At 38.8% G+C, this 21,669-nt stretch overlaps 1 protein-coding gene across 4 annotated transcripts in view; it reads right to left on the bottom strand.

The window, feature by feature from the left end:
- The window catches only part of CENPC (centromere protein C), a 33,563-nt gene that overhangs the window by 8,689 nt on the left and 3,205 nt on the right, over positions 1-21,669 (bottom strand). Inside the window, exons 5-19 of one of the 4 annotated variants that reach the window (XR_008206853.1) lie at positions 20,996-21,089; positions 20,678-20,900; positions 18,664-19,043; positions 16,771-17,608; positions 16,372-16,410; positions 14,456-14,529; positions 13,153-13,221; positions 11,692-11,796; positions 10,823-10,918; positions 8,250-8,345; positions 7,755-7,909; positions 6,674-6,764; positions 6,253-6,325; positions 5,217-5,472; positions 3,043-3,138 (exon numbers count right to left, since the gene is read on the bottom strand). Coding sequence is in view for 2 of the 4 variants with exons in the window: in XM_052683217.1 (XP_052539177.1) it covers positions 5,427-5,472; positions 6,253-6,325; positions 6,674-6,764; positions 7,755-7,909; positions 8,250-8,345; positions 10,823-10,918; positions 11,692-11,796; positions 13,153-13,221; positions 14,456-14,529; positions 16,372-16,410; positions 16,771-17,608; positions 18,664-19,043; positions 20,678-20,900; positions 20,996-21,089 (2,379 nt within the window). In the remaining 2 variants the exon portion in view is untranslated. The other 3 variants (XR_008206852.1, XM_052683217.1, XM_052683218.1) reach the window with 3 other exon arrangements.

Below are 21,669 nucleotides of genomic sequence, written 5' to 3'. Positions count from 1 at the left end.
TCCAGAGGATTCTATTTCATGTTTACTAGTTCAATCTTCTAACTCTAGTCAAGCTAAATGCAACTCATCATAGCACTAACCCAATCCCAAGCCAAGAGAGTAAGCTGCCAGCAAGACACCTGCATTCTGATGGCACCAACACCAGAAAGGTTTCCCTCCCCTTCAGAAAAGTCACGTTCTGCTACTGAATTTCATGGAAAACCCTTAGTGCAACCCTAGGCAAGCCAGTCTGCAACAACTTTGGACACCAGAACACTTATTTGAGAAGCAGTGTAGCTCTTCATTATGTTCACATCTCTCATACCATTCCTCTCCCTCTTTACACCATGTTGATACCAGAAGACACCCACATGGTGATACCTTATCTCTGATATCTTGATCCATTCTTGCTTCAGCTAATGATGCAGGAAAGGGCAACTTCCACACAAGCATGTAAAAACATTATGAAATAAGTGATGTGCATCATCAGCTATCCTACTGTAATGAGTTTATTATTTATTTGAAGTTTTGGCAATTGAAAGTGTTCAGGGGAACAAAAGAAAGGGTGCTGCTGGAGCGGCCTCTGAGAAAGGAATGAGAAAGCTGTGAGACAAACAGATCTGCAATCAGTGCAGGAGCAGCAGGCAAATCCTGAAGGAGGCCACAGCCCATGGAGAGTTCCTGCAGGTGCAGGACTCGGGCTGGAGCTGCAGTCCATGAAGAGGAGCCCAAGATGGAACAGATGATCCATCAGGAACTTTGGTCCTTGGGGATCCCTGCTGGAGCAGTCCATTCCTGAAGGACTGCACCCTGTGGTATTGTTCCCTGCTAGAGCAAGGGGGGGGGGGGGGGGGCAAGGAGAATGGAACAGGAGAAACTAAGTAGTATGGACCCTACTGTTCAGCTCAAGTAAGAGTGAAGAAGGAATTGTGAGCAAAGCTCACCTTTCTAGGGAGAAGGGAAAAGGTGTTTTTAGTTTTATTTTTCACTGTCCTACTCTTATTTTTGACTTGCAGTAATTTAACCTTCCCAAGTCTGTTTGGGCTATGATGGTAATTGGTGAGTAATCCCCCTGTCCTTATGTCAAGTCGGGAGCTTTTTCATCTTTCTTTCTCCTTCTGCCCTGCTGAGGGAGAGGAGTGAGAGACCGTGGCTGGCTGCTGGCCAAGGTCAACCCACTGCACCTACTCATTTTATAAACTTCCCACACAGCTATCAAGAGCACTGCAATTCTTCAGTTTCCAAATTTAGAAGTCCTTACCTATCAAGCTGCAAAGAGAAGCGTAAAATCTTACTTATCTTTTTCTGTGAACACTTAGATTTACATCTCAATTCAACAGACTGAGAAAATATACACTTGGCTTCCTTCAGCTCATTTCATTTATTGCTTGTCTTGTACCCTAAACAAGAAAAGACTACAGAAATGCAAAGCACATGGAGTTTTACAGTCTTTTGTGCATCTTTGCTTGGGTACAGCAGCTCAAACGAAGGAAAAAAAAGAACACAGGCTTATTGTTGGGGCTCAAGAATACTGAGCAACTCCTGTAACATGTTCATTCCGTAATGCTAAGCAGCCAACTGTTTTGACTGGTGCCAACTATTTGTTTTCATTTTCAAACCGGACCATAGAAATCAGTTTAGTTGTGAATTCTAAAGGAAGGTTTTCCTATATGACTAGAGAAATGCATCAGTGAGAGCTCTTCTGACTCAGCCCGTGAGCACCCACATAAAGCAATAGGATATTAAGGTGTTCACTTGCAGCCGTCAACGCCATGAGAGCCACGTTCCACACCCTGCAGATGGATGTACTGATGGAGTCAATCACTGCTTAAATGCTGTATTACAGTACACATCATGCAGTAGAGCGTATCAAGAGAAAGGCAAGAAACATTTCTTCATGCTGAAATGCATTTTTAGCTATTACAAAAATGAGGAAAATGCTCGTTAGTTTATATTGTATTCCTCAGATGTTAATTTAATTACAGATAACTAATTCAGGTGCATACTCGAAAAAATAGAAGGAATTGTATATGCACTTCAAAAGTCTGTTTTATCACTGCTGTTTATTTCTCTGTAATCACTCAGCTCACATTCTCCTACGTTGTGTTTACCAAGTAATATAAATATGGATGCACACACATCTGATGGCTTTGCAACCATTCTCCTATATCCTCCTTTAAATTACACAGAAGAGCTTTCTTCACTAAGACAAACAATTTTGTAACAAAATGAAACCCTGAAAACATTAGATTTTTCTAAAGAACCTAATAAACACCAAGTCCTTTTTCTCAAAGGAAGCCACAGCCTTGAAAAATCTAACTTTTCCACTGTGGAGAGTCATTGCCAGTTAAGCTCCCTTAACGTGTTTCTAGGTTGCTATCAAAACACTCACCACAGGACACATTTACCATCCAACATTAAGTTTCAGCTCTCTCAACTACTGCTGACAGAAAGTAACGAGTTAACATCTTAAACCAGAGTTCCTCAAAGAACAGTCTATGTGCCCAAGTAGCAGCAGAGCATCCCGACTTGAGTTCACAGCACGTAACGTCAGCTAACAATTTGAGCATAACAAAGCAATTACAAACCTGGCTCCAATCCCTACTACTGTTAGAGATATCTTCTGTATTCTACTATAAACAAAACGTTGTGCTATCTGAACTGAATATATGAACCACTGAAGTCTAGGAAATAATTTAAGCACTGTTTTAAAAGCTGCAATGTGGAAAAAGCATTAGAGAGACTCTAAAAGTATATATTTAAGCTACAGCCCACAACATGTTCTGCATGGGCTATTTCCTTAGCATTTTACGCAGTCCAGACTTCACCACATATCTGTTTGAAACCATCATAGTAGTCTGTGGAAACTGGATTACTAAACAAAGTAGAAAATACACCAATTGAAAGAATCACTTATTGGCAGGAAGAAAAATGCTAAGTTCTCAGATTTCAGAAGGCTTTTTCATATTAGTTTCTTTGCAATATCTCTTCCAACAAAGGAAAAACAGGAACTGCCAAAGGTTACCAGTAGTCTGACATACACAGCAATGTAGGAAGCAGGAGCCACAGCAAGACCAAGCAGAGGTGAAACATCAACTTTTTCCTTCCAATGACCAGTTCTCATTTGCCACACTGCACAACTCAGCACCCACAGGAGCCCTGGAATGCAAACAGAACTTTGCAACTCAAGCTGTAGATTCTCCTGCATTTCCATTTCCATGTACTACAAGACATCAAGTGTCAAGTTAAAACAAAAAATGCAGTCGAGACAATGAGGAAACAATCTAAGCATAACTCAGCTCCTGCTGTGCACTACTGTTTAAAAAAAAAAAAAAACAAAACACAACTGTGTGTGTCTGCAACTAGTTCAACTTGCATGCTAACAGAATGAACTCTGCAAGGTTCAGTGCCAAATTCTAATGTTAATGGAAACTGATAACAGAATTCAATTGACTTTACCTGCATTTGTAACACACTCTTCTTCCCAAAAGAATTCACAAAAGCCAAACCCTACTGAGTATAGATGCTAGTCAAGGACAAACAGCTGTGCTTGAAGCACCATCTAGTGGCAAATAGTGGAATTGTTCCTTTAGATACAAAAGGCAAGATTAAGAAGTACTTTGTAAAAAAGTGAATTTCCATTTTCTCTTTTCCTTCCCAAAATAAGATATTTTTTCTATAATGATAGAACATTGGAGCCACTTAAACTACTTTACAAAATCATGCTCTGTTTTCACTGCAGACCTAAAGATACTTCTTAGTCAACTTGCAGCAAAATACATGTCACTATTTCTTTAGTTTAAACTAACACTGTGAAGAAAAAGAACTGATGAAATGAATAACTGATTTGAGCAAGTACTTTTTCAAAACTGTGCAAACTGCAAGAAACATCCTTGACATAACTGATTTTACTACTCAAACAAAAAACACTGAGATGCTGCTCAACAGCGGAAATGTTTTGTGCATACTATGTTGAACATTTCACACAAGAAATCAGCTAGCTATGAAGCAACCAAACGACTTAGTCTAAAAAGTTACTTACTTTTCCAAACCCACAGTACTCCATTGACACTCAGTCACAGTTAAGAAGAACAAACTGGCACTTGTGGCAATCTGATGCTGAACTTGCACTTAAACATCTGCCACTTTCCAGCCTGTGGCAAGAACCCACCTGCATCCACTTCTGCTTAAAATATTCAGCAGGATGGATTCCTCATCACTTACTCGAGAACCAAAGAAAATCCACTCAAAACCTTGCTGCCAAGTTGAGAAAAGACAACAGCCAGGCAATGCTTTACCTCCATTGGAACCTACCAAACTAAAACACACTCCTGCAAAGTGGCAAGCTGCCTTGAGTTCTGTGACAATACACACCCACATTTTCCTTTAAGGCCACCAGCTCCACAGTCTATATACATTCACCAACACCTTCACAAGACATTCTTCTGCTATCCAATCTTAGCAGGCAAATGTTCTGGAAAGTTTGTTCTGCATTCTCTTCTTTCTGAACTCCCTGGTGGCCTTCAACACTAAAGTTTCTACTTTCCATTTTTCTACTTATGCCCTGACTGCTGGGAGACACGCTTTGGATAGGAGCAGAGGTTCTTTAGGTCTAGTGCTAGCCTTCTATTCTTTTCCAAGTGGAAAACTTCCAGATCTCTGTGGGCCTCCCTAAAGAGTTTAAAGCCTTAAAGACAGAAGGCTTTACGGGTGGGATTCCCTCAAGCAGTGGAGACAGCGTGTGACCATTTGGTAGCTGGCATGGCTCCAAAGCAGAAGGAATATTTTAATCTCACTAACCTTGAGGAGGCCAGTGAAGCTCGTAAGTTAGAAGTGCTGCCAAAATCAAGTTATCAGCTACAACTGACTTTAAAAGGAAAAAGAACCACCTTATTTTAAACCACTTATAAAATTTGAGGCTGAGCAGAAAATAAGTTGCTTCCCTGCAAACTTAACCTTGACTGCAAATAGTTTTTGGAAGAAGATGAGCTAAATGGTAATTGCCATACTCCTGTTTCATCTACTCAGGAATCCAGCGAGACCTAGACACCAAATGCAAAGATGCTATCTAACTTCTAAGTATGTACAAAGTCAGCCTTTCTATTCACTACCAGAAAGAATGCTTGAAAGAGAATGAAAGAAGTGTATGCATTAAATTCACCCATCTAAAACATCTCTCACACAGAAATCGTAGCCTCAGTGTCGTAGCCTTTTCAGACACACAGTTTACTTCTCACCTGTAAGGTTTTTGTTTGTTTCTTCATGGTAAGCACTAAAGCCAGTTCATCTTCCCTGCTTTAATTGGTACTCTAGATTTAATGTAAGATCATGGTCACGGCTGCTTACTAGGTCAGTCCTCAATCCTCAAGTATTCAGCCCCTGAACAGTTTCCAATTCAATTTTCTCTTTCTCTTCTAGAATTGCATTGACCACACTTAGAAAACACTCTACCAGAGTAGCTGCAGCTTATTCTTATGTTCAGCCAGAAGGAACCTTGAAGAACATAGGAGACAAATGTTATGTGTACCATCTGCTGTCTAGACCTGGCTTCTGGAGTATGCAGTTTAATTACAGTTTTCCCAAAGGTCATCATTATAATTTGTTAATCAAAACAAAAGAAGATATTAAAAATAACATATTTGGCAATGACCTATCACTGTTACACAAAATAAAGCTATCCACAACATCCAGGGCTTTAATATAAAAAATAGAACTAATACAAATTTTATGTACTAAACACACCCCTGCTAGACGAGGAAAAAACTGCTGCCATGAACATATTAGAAGAATGCTGGACTCTAGCACACAAGCATTCCATCAGTCCATCTCCTAGACAACAATTACTGAAGTACAAACAGTATGGCAAAGAGGGATTATTCTGAGATTTATATCAGGCAGACAATAAGTCCAACAGATGTTAGCTGAGTTATCTGACATTGTCAAAATCAAGTGCTAAGCATTTTTGGGAGATTAGGTAGAAAAGTGCACTTTGGAAAAATATGTTTTTCCCACCAGTTTTCAAGTATATCTTACTGTCCTTGGATGAGAAAAGTGCCTGTCACAAAGCGAGGCCCTTCACTGCTTCACTGAAGTTTGAGAGTAAACGTCTGAGTTGGTTTTGTAGCTCTATGTTGATTTCATCAGTTCTGCCTTAGTTTGTAAAGTTAAGGTGGGTGCACTTAACCATACTTTGTATGCAAAAAAAAAAAATTTCAAAAAAATACAAGAGCTTAAAAAGTATTTCAAGCAACTTCTTGGAAGAAAGTTCTTCACCTGTCATTTTTGAGTTGTGTGAAATGAAGAACACTTTCCTCGTTCAGAAGATTACGTACATTATATCCATTTCCTATAAATAAAAACAGAAAAGGTTTTCTTTAGAAGCCAACAGTAATTTTTGAAGTCCTGTCCTGACTTCAACAACTACATTTTTATTTTGTATATTTTACCAGTTTTAAAGCTGCTTGTTAAATGAGCCCTGAAGCCAAGGTAAGCAAGCAGTGTTTGTATCACAATATCTAGATCAGTTCATCAACCGTGCCCATTGTAGGGTCACACTCCCTTCTGCCTCATGAGTACTTCCCCATACTCTACTCAAACTTAACTCTCCCAACCATTCTCCTCAGTATTCCTTCCTAATACAGTAATTTAGTCTAATCCGTTCCCAACAAATTGATTTTTGAAGACATGCACTTACCTGCTGGAACATAGAAATAATCCCCTGAAGTCAGGTAATATGATGTCTTATGCAAGGTGATAATAATCTGGCCACGGATAACATAGAAAGCCTTAATAGAAAGCCAAAAGATTCTAAGATTAGCAACATCTCCTTTACAAAAATTTAAGTTACCCAAGAAAAAGTAATGTTTTGTTCATAATTTGTAATGAAGTAGAACAATAAACTGAGCGGCAACTCCTTTCCTCCTCCCCATTGAAAATTAAGATGCACAGCTTGAAAGGTGGCAGGGGGACAATTTTGATTTAATACTTCTATCTTGCTTGCAATCCATTCAGTAAGCAGACATGGACATGCATGATAAATGTGAAAGAAAGAAGAATAACGTGCATGTAAAATTACCTCTAGGAATTTCCTTTAGTTTTAACTGTTTAATTTCACAACTGTTACAGTTTGTATTTCCTATATATGTATATAAAATATATATATCCATATATATATATTGTGTATATCCATATATATATATATACACACACACTATATATCTCCACATTTTAGGGGAAAAAATATGAAAAACCCATTAACTCCACATACTAATTCTAACTATTCTAATACTTTGGTCACAAAGATAATCAGAGGGCTGGAGCACATCTCCTACAAAGACAGGCTGATGGAACTAGGTTTGTTCAGCCCAGAGAAGAGAAGGCTTCATGGAGACTTGATAGTGGCCATCCAGTATTTAAAAGGGAGCTTTTAAGCGGGATGGAAATCAACTTTTTGCGGAGGTAGAGATAGGACAAGGGAGAATGGTTTTTAACTAAAAGAGGAAGGATTTAGAGTAGATGTCAGAATGGTGAAGCCTTAGCATAGGATGCCCAGAGAGGCTGTGAACGCTCTACCCCTGGAGGTGCTCAAGGTCAGGTTGGATGAGATCCTGGGCACCTCACAATCCAGTGCCTGATTCAGTGGTTGATAATCCTGCCCTCGGCAGGAGGAGGTTGGAACAATGTGATCTTTGAGGTCGCTTCCAAGTCATTCTATGATCCTGTGATTTTCTGTTTACCTATAAACCATTAAAGAAGTATGGAAAAAGTGTACTTACTATTGTATCCATGTGGACAAACTGGTGTCCCTTTTCTTTAAGAGGTTTCAAGATCAATTTACCAGCAGCAAAATCAGATGTATTCAAACTTTTATATACTTTTATTGATTCATCTTCGAAGAAACATGAGTGACTGCTTCCAGAGTTAACACACTCTGCAAGGAAAGTCATAAGATTAAATGCTATTATTAACACAGTCATCTTCTTAGTTCTGCCCCTTTTTAAACTACATGTCCTATGTATTGTTTCAGTGCAGCAACCCCACCAGTCACACTTAATCATCAGCTGGAAAAAAAAAAAAAATAAATAAAATCAGGACATTTGACTTCCTCTTTTTCTGTCTCTCAAAATATTATCTGGAAAAGCAATGAATATTTCAACAGCTCACCTTTTTATGCCTCAAAATGAATGAGCAGTCTTCTTCCTACAGCAGTCCATACCTAAAAGCTTACTACATAATATAGAAAGGTCTTTGGTTATATCCCTTTATCTTACCTAGAAGAACTTCTTGATTTGTTACTGGATCCACTATGCTGGTTGGCTTAGAGGCATCAGCCAGGTGGACATCCAAACATTTCGCTACCTCACTTCCTAAGGAGACAAAAAAAAAAAAAAAGTACAGGAGAGTAATCACTCCACAACTGAAATACTTATTTAATCACAATTTTGGATTTCAGACAAGTTACTGAATTTGCTGTATTAAGTGACTAAACAGATTAAAGCCCGCTCTCTTCTGATAGAAGAAAAAATATATAACTGTTCTTTGAAGATAGAATTTTTTTCATCAGAATTATTTCCATCTGTGTTTGGTAAAGGGACTCTAAATCAAAAAGAAATTCTCAGAGCAATGCCAATGATATTGCTTGTGCTATTAACAGTAGCATTTATTCAAAAGTAGCTGCATTTTAGGAGAAGAACTCTTTTAGAAACAGAATATTAAGAAAGGATATAAAACACATGCTAACTTAGAAAAGCAAGTCTTTTCCTTTTACAACTGCTGATGGGCATCAAGAGACTTAAAAGAGAGAAAGTGCTCAAAAAGAACAACTACATGTTCACTTTTCCTTGTCTCAAGAGACACTATTTACAGGAATCTCATCCTAAGTTGTAAATCAGGGAATAATTTCTATCATATAATGCATTTTTCCAGAGAAGACAATAGCCTAAGAGTTTATGACAATCATATGCTTTTCAAAGGGAAAAGAGACTCTGGAGAATTTTTAAGACGAAACAAATATCCCAAAGGTCTCTTGGAGAGATAACTCTTGTAAGTAGGCGAGTTTAACTCCATAGTGCACAGGAAATCCCTCTAAATGTAGTCAGAAAAAGGATGTCAAAGGCAAGCTATAGCACTTTATAGGCACTCATGTCTGCTCAAGCACTATGCAGAGACAATCAGGGCTAAGAGACTGAAAAAGTTTTGTTCAAAATAACACTTCTATAAAAAGAGGCAGCAATAGGTGCAACTCTATAGCCCTATCCAGGAATTTTTATTGTATCATTAAAATTCAGGAATTTATTCTAGAAATTCAATTCAGCTAATGGGTCTCGTACATGTTACTCTTTTGTGAACACCCTTGAATTTTAAGTATCTCAGGAATAATGTCTGGTAAACAGATAACACATCACTTCTAGAGACAGCTCAAAGAAACATAAAGCAGCCAATATTTTTTGTAACATACAGTATGAACAGTCACTACCAGCTCAAGTTTCCACAAACTTGCAAATAAACTTAAAAGCTGCACTCAGATCAAAGGTTCAGGTAAGTTAGAATCTTGTCTCCTCCAGTGGCCAAAAGCAGGCACACCTTTTACCTCCCAGAATACTGTAATGGAGCAATAGCTTCCACAGAATATCTTCCACTTCTATGTGTAGTTTGCTTTATTGAAGAGCTATTAACAGTTAAGTCTTCTATGAATTTATCCTGTTCTTGCACTGAATGTACACAACAGGCAGTGAAAAAAGCTTATTTTCTGTGAAAAACTCAGGTGGCGCTACTTTCCCTTTACACTTTTTAGCTCTTGTGATAAAAGAAAAAATGTTTATTTCCCTTCTCCATGCCACTTGTGGTTTTATAGGTTTATCTCACACCACTGCAGTGTTTCCAGGGCAAAGGAACCTTCACTTATGTAGCTGCTTCTGGTACATAAATCCTTCCATGTCTTCAGAAAGCTTTTTCTGAACCTCCTCTAGCCCTACAACTTTCTTTATGTGGTAAAGAAACAAGTGCAGCAGAAACACGCAGCAGAAATTCGCACCAATATTCTCTGTTATCTCCCTTATTCTTTCTCCAGTGATCTGTTCATCCATGTTTTGTTTTGGAACTGTGTCAGGACGACCACAGTGTTCTCTCTCTCCATCCTCGTTAGCATTTATTTCCTCTACAATTTCACACAGAAACACAGCAGTAACAAACAAAAGCTCCAGTGTGTCCCCATACAGAAAGGCTCTTTTGTATCAAAATCTCTTCCAGAGAGAGAGAGCGCACAGAAAAAATTAATTAGGTTTCTGGACTCTGATCCTGCCTCCCTTCTGAGCACTACCTGTGCACTGCAAACAGTCTAGCAAAGCTTCCCATTCCTGGGCATTTAAGCATCGATTTATTGCCTACTTTTATCTATTTTGTGGATTGTTTGTAAATCTCTATTCACCTAGACCACGTGTTTGAATTTAACTCACATTCAGATGTGATATTACAGTTGGTAGCAACAAAACAACCGGAAGTTTTTATACCTTAATTATGCATTATAAAATGGAACACATGAGCATCATAAAGGAAGTACAGCTTATTTTCTTTCATCTCAGCTTTAAGGGCACCACAACACCTCAGGAGCAGTGATTTCTCTCTTCCTTCCCAACCCAGTGAAGTTTCAGACAGCACTGGTGCACTATAGTAAGAGGAATGCATTTTTTTTGCATCAGATTACTAACATATTCCATTACAAAAAGATCTTCAGTTAGAGAATCTGGAGCTGTCACAGGAGAAAAAACTTGGAGCAAAAGAAAATTCATTACAGAAGAGTTTTTCTGAAGTGTCAAAAGAAGAGGGATAAAGTCTGCATTTATACTTGTTCTAGCTCTTTTCTGCTTATGATGACTCTTCGGCTTATTCTTCATTTGAGGTTCTGCTTCTGCACCTGCTATTCCACTAATTAAAAGCCTTCCTGAAAGAAAAGAAAGTTGAGTGAAACTCAGTGACACATACTAATTATTTTAATTATTTTACAAGAACAAAGATTTGCACACTCTGATCATTTTAGTTTGGTATATATTTCCTTAATGCTCAACTTTTTACATAGCTTTAGAAAGCCAGAATAAAATCAAAAAGCTTCAGAACATCAAGTACCTGAGAGTGCAACACGCTTTTGAGATTTTAAAGAAAAGGGCATGATGGTAATATGTTCAAGGAACTTTTCAGAAAGCCAGAACATGAGAGTTAAGTTTTAAGACAAAGTATTGACTTCAGGGACAAAAGGAAATACTATTTCCAAGCGGACTGATGAATCAGCAAAAGACCAAATTAGTCTGAGTACAAGATGTATTCCATCACCAAGGTATTTAATGCTGAGATTAGATAAAACGTTATAGTATCTGCTCTAGAAAGCAGTGCCCACGCAATTAAAAATGCTCCCAAAAATGATCCAATAAGCAGCTCCTGCTGTCACAGAACGTCTAACAAACACACTAGTGCAAATCTTTTTTTAAAATTTGCTAAATCGTTAATGTAAGTTTATTTAACATCTTCTGCTTAAATTACTTCCAGCTTAAACAAGAATGTTGGGAGAAAGACTAATCAGCTGAAGACCATAAATAAGTGACTTCTTTAAAGTTCACAAATAGTAAGCATCTCAGGGCTTTGATAGCACAGGATCAAACCACAGATCTCCCTTTACTGCCCCATCAGGAACAAGGAGATGGGTATTTTGGAAACTTGTACCTGAAGGCTTCAATGTATAGGTCACTCGCTCTCCTCGCCAATATTCCAGAGGTTTAAGTCGTATCCTTTTTGTTCGACGAACATTAGGCGTGTTGGAAGGCAGCACTAATTTAAAGGAAATAATTTCTAAGTCATTTTCATACTTACTGTGAACTTATTTAATTAGAAATAACATTTAGAAAGCATTAAGCAATCTGCTGTTATTCCATCTCAAGGCATCAGCGCTTCCCAGCTGATATTTATACCACTTTGCTTTCACAACAAAAAAAGGGAATAAGGTATTGCCAGTAGCCTCCTTTTGCATTCATTATTACTTCACTCTGCTTTTTGTTAAACAGTCACCATGCTAGCTTGACATTGGATTTCTTTCTACATACCTTAGTCAAGCTCTGATATACAGACATTAGGACCTCAGGAATACAGAGAAGCAAATAAACTTTAATTGTGAAGACAAACTCCTCAAAAATGACTAAGAATCTTCCTCAAATTTGAAGGACTTCATCAGCAAAAGTGAAAAGGTTTCACCTTTCTTATGGCAAGAGAAAAGTAACAGAGGGTGCCTGAGCTGCCTCTCTTCTCTCCCAAATTCTTAAATTCCATCTCCAAGGTCTGGAAAAAGAACAGTACTCTTGCCAACAGAAAATCCCATGCATTTCCAAGACTCCTCAGATATTTATCTTCTGACTTAATAGAATCTCAACTTCAATTTTTCTAAGCTGCAATGTATGAATACAGTAAGAATTTTACATTTTGTAAGAAAAAAATAAAAGCTCCTTTAAGAGTTGAGAACAAATTAGTCAAGAATATTTAAATGCTAAAAATAAAAATGGTAAATTAAAAACAACAACAGGCTTTGCCTGTATTATTTTGTGCACAACAATATAGTTGTGTACCTTCAAAAACTATAATGGAGGAAATAACAACAACAGATTAGCATGGGATTACAATCCACCACGTGCCCATTGTGCCATCCTCTCCCACAGGACCAATTCAGATATCACAGAAGGCAGCTTATCTGCACCCTCAGTTACACTGTGCAAGATTAATTCAAACCCTCTCACTGAACTGTAAGCAATGTGCTAACTCAAAAAGTTGAAAATGGGACAATTAAAATGGTGACTGTTGAACATAGAAAAAAAAGTTTTCAGAAGTTAAAAAAAAATAGAGTAGGGCTATGTAGTACTCCAAAGAGGAAGTAACAAGTCCTGTCTATAAACATATCCCATGCATTTTCCAGACTGCTTTCCAGATCTCATTCAACTTAAAATTATGATTTTGAGTACTCTACATTTGCATGAAATGTTAAAGATGCTTAGTGAATTAACAAATTCACTCATTTGTGATTAGTGAATCATAGATTTCTAGGTGTTCTCCTGTGTTTCCTTCAGCAAAAATTTACATCAAGTTGGAAGTGTCTTTATATTTCTGCACTTATGTTAAGGTATTATAAAATAACCTTACCTATTTTTTGCCTGCCTATCTCGTCTGACAGTAGATTTTTTATTTGACAATGCAGGTCTTCAGAATTATCTGAAAATACATTTAAAAAGCCATCACAATAGGCATTTATTTACTACTCGTGACTTTTATTCAATCCATCCCACAACTCCCAACGTTAATGTTCCCTCTGACATTTTTTCTTTAAAGATTCATGAAACCCAATGTAGATAAATATGTAATTTATGTATGCATTAAAAAGCATAAGCTTAAAATGTACAGGAAAACTATGCATTCAAGTAAATATTCCTCAGACATCTCTCTCTAAAAAAATCTCTCTAAAAAGTATTGTAACTACATGCACAATTTTACTGACTGAAGTGTGAGATCATTCAGCTTTACGCCCCCCAGTATAACTTCAAATAAACTTATTAGAAAAGCCATAAAACTAGGTCTGAAAAAAAAAAAAACCACGACATGAACTAAACAACACTCTTAACTGGTTTAAAAGGAAGGAAAAGACTTTCAACCTCCAGGGTTCACACTCATTACAGCAGCACGTTTAACTTGCGTAGAGCAACTTGACACAGAAAACCAAGATTTTTTAGGTGAACAGGCCATACAGTGGGAAACTTAGCTCTACAGTGGCCTGAAGTGATTAAATACAGTATCTCTACATGACAATGCATGGAATTGGTTCAGACTTGTTCTGCTCACAAAGAAGCAAAATTGCTTCTGAGAGGTTCTTGGCAATACCAGGCAAAGCATCCACAGGTAGGCCAGCAGTCATACACAGAAAGAAGAGTTGAAGGGGCTCTCTGGCTATGCAGCACTCCTTCTGAGGAAGCAGCCTAGGTGCAAGAGATGCTCTCCCTTCAGCAGCTGGCCCTTGCATGAGCCCAGTGTGGCTCTAGCCTGGGTCCACCCCTTCTGGTCACCTGGGGAGCACAGGTGCAAACAGTGTGCCTGCGTCCCCTAGGCCAGCCACATCCCTTCACCGGGTGCTCACTCACCAGTTCAAGCCGTGACCTAATAGTTCCCTTACAAACCTGAGCCTACAAAATTTGATCTGAGTATTGTGCAAGGACAACTGTATCCTGAAAGGCTTGACGCCAGACCACACAGTGCTTGTCCTTACACAGCTAAAACAGCATGAAGCTGGTTGGTATTGTACCACGTACTTGGGCAGAACTGCAATTACAGCCAATTCAACCTGCACTTCTTATTCTGAAGAACAAGAGCTGAGGATACAAGAGAAATTACTGTGCAATCACAGCCTAAGTAGCTCATACATACAATGCATGAAAATACCAACTTCAAATAGTACCTGAAGATTCATTATTCTCTTCACAGTGCTTACTTGGCGAAGTATATTTCTCAGAATGTTCTAGAACAAGCCCGCTTCAAAAGAAAAGAATAAAGATACGCCTGTTTCAATGTGTTCCATATCAAAGAAATGTTACAGCAACAACAAAAACAGCAAAATCAAGTTTCTTTGAGAACGTAGGCTTTTTTTCCATCCAAACACCTGTCTGCACTTGATTCAACACTGAAGCAAATGACCACTGTTAGAAAATCACAGGTCTTTTCATCAGTTGCTCCTCTACTGAGTTATGAGGCAGACAAGCTGTGCTCACATCTCTCTAACCAGGCCTCGTAAAAGTCTGATGACATTTTCTCCTGCCTTCCAGAAGAAACAGACGTTCTCCTCTCCTCTGCAGCACTACAGAAGTAGTTAAGAGAAATGTTCTATATGCCGTAAGCAAAAGGACAGTAACAAAGTTTAGAATTTCAGCTGTATGAATCCTGTCATAAAACGATCCCCCTGATATAACAATAATTATCATCCATATGCACCTCCACCAGAAAGATTCTCCAAGCATTACTCAGAACAAGATTGTTCTTTATAGACCTAGTATGTTCTTTATAGACCCAACCTTGCCTCCTTCTGTAATCATGACTGCATCCCACTGCCACTACCACGCCAATAAAATTCAACAGGGGAAGAATACAGCTGTGCCCCACCTAATCCCCAAAAGATGCATTTCAATACTAGATCTTCATGCTTACATTTTGCTGCATCAGTTTGTCCAACTGAAGTCTGCTCTAAGCTCACTTCAACTGAAGCGTTACAGTTTTCAGTAGAGTTATAGTAAAAGAATGTTACATTGACAATTTGCCTCTTCTATTTCATTAAAGAGCCCATTGCACAAAAGAGGAGGTATCTGCATGTCTACAAACACAAACAAGGGTTTGGAGTGCAGATAATGCAGGATACCTTACTCAGCAGGTGTGACATTACTGGCGGCTCCTTACTTATGACAGAAAGTACAATTTAGAATCATAGAATGACTTAGGATGAAGAGGACATTAAAGACTGCCCAGTTCTGATCCCCACTGCCATGGACAGGGTTGCCAGCCACTACATCAGGCTGCCCACAATGATCCCATGCAACCTGGCCCTGAATGCCTCCAGAGATGGAACATCCACAACCTTTCTGCACAACCTGCTCCAGCACCTCACCAGCCTCTAAATAAGAAATTTCTTCCTAACATCTAACCAAAACCTCCACTCTTTCAGTTTAAAGCCATTCTCCCTTGTCCCGTCACCATCAGACCATGTAAAAAGTTGGTTCCCCTCCCACTTGTAAAGCTCTCTTCTGGTATCTTCTGGTACTGGAAGGCAGCAACGAGGTCTCTCTGCAGCCTTCTCCAAGCTGAACAAGCTCAGCTCTCTCAATCTTTCTTTGTAGGAGAAGCACTGCAGCCTTCTGATCATCTCTATGTCCCTCCTTTGGACTCACTCAACAGCTCTGCATCCCTCTTCTACTGGTGGCCCCAGACCTGGACACAGTGCTGTAGGTAAGGCCTTACATGGCTAAAGTAGAGGGGGACAATCACCTCCCTTGCCCTGCTGGCCTCCCCTCACTTGAGGCAGCCCAGGATACCTTGTGGGCTGCAAGAGCACACTTCTTGTCTGCTTTTCATCCAACAAAGGCCCACGGGTCCTTCTCAGCTGGTACACATATCTGGGATTGCCTCAACCCAAATGCAACACCTTTTAGATCAGCTTACTATGTTAGCATGATAGCAACATGCCTCAGGCATCAGTTATGATCCATTTCTACTGGTTGCTATACTGAAACACCACAGAGCACAGTAACTTGCACCAAAGAGCTGTGCTGTCTCAGTACAGAAGGAATGAGATTAAATACAAGTTTTACAGACAACACAGGAAATTACCTTTCAAGACCCATAGCTTTCTCAGCTTCAGTGGAATGTCTAGAAAAGAAACAATTACCGTGCTTACTGTAAGTCAACAATTTTACTTACTGCAGGGAACCATTTAAGAGAGTAAAAAAAAAGCAATGCAAAAACAAACATCCAAACCACCGAACACTGGATCTGCTACTCAATCTCCAAATCACACTTCAAAAACTCCAAGTTTCCTTAAGTGCTTACAGACATTACCCTTGGCACCCATCACTGATAACAGAATGGTGATTACACCACTTGGTTTCTCTATTAGCTATTTAACCACCTGAAACAGTCACTTATTTCGACACTGTAATTAATGCTCAAAATTTAACTGAATATACCAAGTCACGCTAGATTTTCTAAGGAATTGAATGAATAGCTTACTGCAGTCTCCCGTGCCTGTTACTTTTTCTTTTTTGACTTGTTTCCACAGCTGATTGCTTGTGTTTTTTTCTTGCTACCTCCTGTGCAGAAGAGCTGTCAGAATCTGTTGTATTTTGAGGCTCAGTGTCCCCCGTGATTGAGCAAGCTCTTTTATGGGCTCTGTGATGAATCTTTTTGAGCATCTTCCCTGAAGACGTAGCTGATGATCTTTTCTTTTCAGAATTCTTCTTACTGTCTACGAGATGCTGCAGTAACTCTGCAGCTTTTAAAGGAGTTTTGTTATTTACACCAGTAACTGTTTCCAAAGAGTGCAATACTTTCTCAGCTTTTTCAGACTTAGCCAACTTCTGAAACACAGAAGTCTGTAATTCCTGATGCGGAGGTGAGGTAAACATTTCACTTGATTTTAAGGGCTCCCTTTCAAGTCCTTCTTCACCAGGTTCACTGTCAGAACTCTTCCATCTCTGTGGCTCAGGATTTTTATTACCATTTCTCTTTTCAGATTTTTTCAGCTTCTTCCTTTGGATCTTCAACACCTTATCATTTGCAAGTTTTTGCTTAGTTTGTTTCCTGTGAACTGAACGCTGATAAGCTTTTAAAGCAGACTGCTGGTACTTGCAAGGAGTGAGATTCCTTTTTGGCGATAGCATCTGCTCTTGCTGATGCTCAGCTGAGGGCACTGGCAAATCTTCCCTTGCCATCACCCTTCTTATCTTTTGTTCTTCATCAGATGCTTCTGAGTCCAACCCAGATAGCATCAGCTGTTCAGCTTTTGATTGATAGGACATCTTCTTTCTATGCTTGGAAGATCCCTTAAGTTCATCTGGTTTCGATTTTCCTGGGAATATAAAAAACACATGGAAATGAATACTTTCTCCCCATAAAAACCCAAAGAAATAAGTTTACACCTAAACACAAAAATGAATTTAAAAAAATCACCCAAACATTAAATATCACAAGAACTTATTTTCCCCTAACATTTGAAATAAAGCTCTAATTCATATCTCCTAGCAGTAAAAGAGCAGAAATGTTATGTTGTATGTGCTTCCAGTTTTCAGTGCTACCTGCTAGAAAATTCTTCCCAAATAATTCATAAAAACTGACCTCTTCATTTAAAGTACGTATCTTAATATCCTTTCTAGCGATACAAGAGCAAAAGCTTGTGGGTACTTCTACCTATTTGTCAGCTTGTAGGAAAAGACAGAACATCTAACTTAATATTTTGGACTCCTAACAGGAGAAGATAGAGTTGGGGGCAGAGGTGAATCTGTGTGGAAAAATACAGACCATGGCCTCAACAGGCAACTGGCCTGTGAGAAAGGACTGGTGTTAGCGTGGGAACACAAGTCAACTGCCTCCACCTTCTTTAAGTAGCTGCAACAAACTTGTTTGTGAGAAACTGCTTTGCAGCTGTAACTAAGTATCCTTGCTTTCAGTGAATGACTTTGCTAATCCTGATACTCCGTGTTTTACCCTACCTTTATATATAAGGCCACAGTACTCAGGGAGTCACACGGACATCTTGCTGGCTAGCCATCACCAGTAACAAAGACTTGGCAGACACTATCAGCCAGCCACCCCGATAACATCAGTAGTTCTTTATCAAACTGGTGAATATCAAGTTGCTTCCATATACTTTTCTCAAGATTGGTAAACCTTAAACAGAAGAACTGGCACTTTCGCATTACATAATCCACAAGTAAAAAAATACAGACTTGCTGCCTACATACACCCAAATGTAACTATACTGGAGTCCTAATTGAAACATCAATTAGGACTCCATTAATCTCTTTCATCTCCTTGATCTCCAGCTTCCATACATAACAGCCCCCATAAAAATACCCAGTAACATGACAAGGAAAGGCAAGTCTGAAGATGAGTTAGCTGACTTACCCACACGAGTACTGCTTCTCATTTGAGATTTAAGGACCTCTCCCCCACTGTCAGAAGAGACCGGATGGGATTCTGACGTTCTTTTCAAGTCACGTTGCCCTCCGACACTCTTCATTTTCTGTTCACCATGTACTTCAGCCCGTACCTTCATGTTCTTGCATTTCTTATCTGCTGTCTTTTCCTTTTCAGAGGACTGAGATTTCAAAACAGGAGTCACGAAGCCATCTTTTTTTGACTTTCTGTTCTTGTGGGGTATTGAAAACCAAGACTTAAAAGACAGACAATCTGATTCATCAATTAAAAACTCACAATCGCTTTCTATTTCTACGTTTCGATCTTTGACAGGAGGAGGTGATGATGGTGCGATTGAGTCCGTATGCCTAAAGAAAGGAGGGACAAAGCACTCGCGTTATTTGGGAGAACAACACGAGTGCCAATCTTGAAAAATCAGCTGATAAAGCACGTAAACATTCTACAGGACATTCCCAGACAAATGATTCTACAGCCCATCATCCATTGCTCTTAATTTTCCAAAATGATCACACCCCTGTTGTTTTCTTGCTTTGGCCCCAAACACGTGCCTTATTGTTTTTCAAGTGCTGAGTAGTCAGCTTCCTATCAAACCCCACTAATTCACACTAACTCTTTCTCAAAATCTCCTTAATAACCTAATAACCATAAAACTTTTCTCCTTAATAACCTAAAACATAAAAACTTTTCCTGAATCTTCCAATCTACCAATCAAAACATCTCAAGATCAATCTGAAGCATGGAGGCTCCTTAGCCTCCATACAACTCAACCTGCAGACAAATGTAAACGAGGTTAAAAACGAAATCATTGTTAAATCCTACCTTCACAGAACATTCTAACTAGTTAAACCCTTTCCCAAAAGAATCCCAGGATTGGATTATTATTTTACAAGCAGACTGTTCCATGCTAAGCCTCAAAAGAAATCTCTTTTCGAGTGTTCCAGCCATTACAGATGCTAAAAAGATTGAAGAGATGGACATCTCCCTCCACCCAGGAGATAGAGCAACGTTCTGTACTTTGTATAACATCCTGATTTTCTTTCACAATTTGAGGTCCTTTCAAATTTCCATACTCCATATGGCTCTTTACATTTTGGTTATCAAAATCTAAACTAGATTTGAGAAATAGCATTTAAGCATGATGGTATACTTAACGTGCAGTCAATTTCATTTTGTGGATGGACAGATGCTCTCATTTTCTCCTGCTGACAGCATATCAGTTTTTACAAATAAACTTTTATTTGTTAATTTAATGGAACGTGGGTAAGCAGTACTGCTTCCCAGTGTAGTAGAAAGCATCCAAACCAATAATGCAACATGGGGTGAGACCATGACTCCTGATCAAAGTACAGCTCAACAAGGCAAATTCCTAATTTTAGGAGAATGTGCTTCACAACATGTCAGATTTCCTAGATCATTAGTGCATTCTCTTCCCAGTCTCACTTCATCATGTGTCACTGGGACTGCTGTCATTTCCTCCCTTCCATGACCTCCAGTAGAGGTTCAACCTGCTTAGAAAGCAGAATCGTGGCTGGGACAGTCAGCCACTATTGCAACTGGAATTGAAATTTTCTGAAAAGGAGATTGTGACTGCAACTGAAACTACCCTACTTTATTTAAAATATTGATGTATTCAGAGCGAGGGCAAGGATGACTGCCTACCACTGCTTTAACAAAGCTTTTGTTATGTTAAGATCAATGCTTTCAATAGCATTCACTGAAAAAGCCCAGATTATCCATCTTAGAAACTTTCCCGTAAAAAAGGAGTTTAAATTCATTCTGGAAGTCTTAAGTACTGCACTTCTGGGACTTAACCCTCATCACCAGAACATTTAATAAAAAACAATGATGCCTCCCTTCTGAATAAAGACAGACCTTTTTTTCATCCAATCTGGAATTATTTTTGTTCAGAACACAAACTCATCAACTGAAACCATTGTACTGATTTAACCCTTAGTCAAAAACAACATTCACCCCTACTTACGTTTGTACAGGAGAAGACTTTGCTTCCTCCACAAGAAGAGGTGATCCCACAACTCCATGATCATCCTCAGGATCTGATAACTTGGCAGGACTTTCACATAGTACTTCAACATCTTTGAATGTTAACACCTGTGTTTCTCCTCTTGGCACAGGATTGTCTGTTTTGACAGAACCAGCTATGTGACTGTTTCTTCCAGGCTCCGGGTAGAACACACACGGCTCCCCTGCCACACAGATTAAATAGGTTTAGTTGTACTCAAAAGCTCCTAAAACCCCAAAGAAGAGTTACCCAGAAAACCTTAAAAATAACACTACCAACCTTTGCTCCTGACTGTCTTCACTGGCGTTGCAGGTAAGGACACAGTGGAAAGACAGGCTCTATTTGCTGCCGCGTTAGTTAACCCTGCATCTGGCTGACATTCAACGAAGAATGAGACATCAAAGAAAAATGTTTCACAAAGCCATGGTATTTTGACAGGAGTAAGAACTTCTACAGAAAACAATATCGTTTCCTTACTTTAATCCTTACAAATTTAAAGCTCGTTTCTATTTCAACAGAACACTTCAGTTTTCTATTAAGACTTTCTAAAACTAACTGTATATTTCAAACAGGTAAAAGTACTGCGTACATGAACATCAATCTGCAGTTTCAAATAAACAGACTGCTCTTCCACAGGCAATACATTCTTTTCGTTAAAACAAATTAATTTAAACCAACTAATTCAGCTACAATTATGCAGGCTGAAGTTTTGCAAGAAAAACTTGAGATTATTCAGTATTCTAACATCAGACTGAAATAAACAAATGCCAATATAAATGTTGCCCATTTTGATGCTATTAACAGAATACCCTACTGGATAAACACTAGATCAAAGCATCAAAACTAGATAGAAAACTAGATTCCCATCATTCTTTTAGACAATAAACCAACAACTCTGTCCATTCCTCCAAGCTACAAAGTTATTTTTCAGATACTGCCTGCTTGTCAAGAGC

The sequence above is a fragment of the Tympanuchus pallidicinctus genome, unplaced genomic scaffold, assembly GCF_026119805.1.
Source record: "Tympanuchus pallidicinctus isolate F22 unplaced genomic scaffold, pur_lepc_1.0 scaffold2, whole genome shotgun sequence".
Classification (NCBI taxonomy): domain Eukaryota; kingdom Metazoa; phylum Chordata; class Aves; order Galliformes; family Phasianidae; genus Tympanuchus; species Tympanuchus pallidicinctus.
This window is presented reverse-complemented; position numbering and strand designations above follow the sequence as displayed.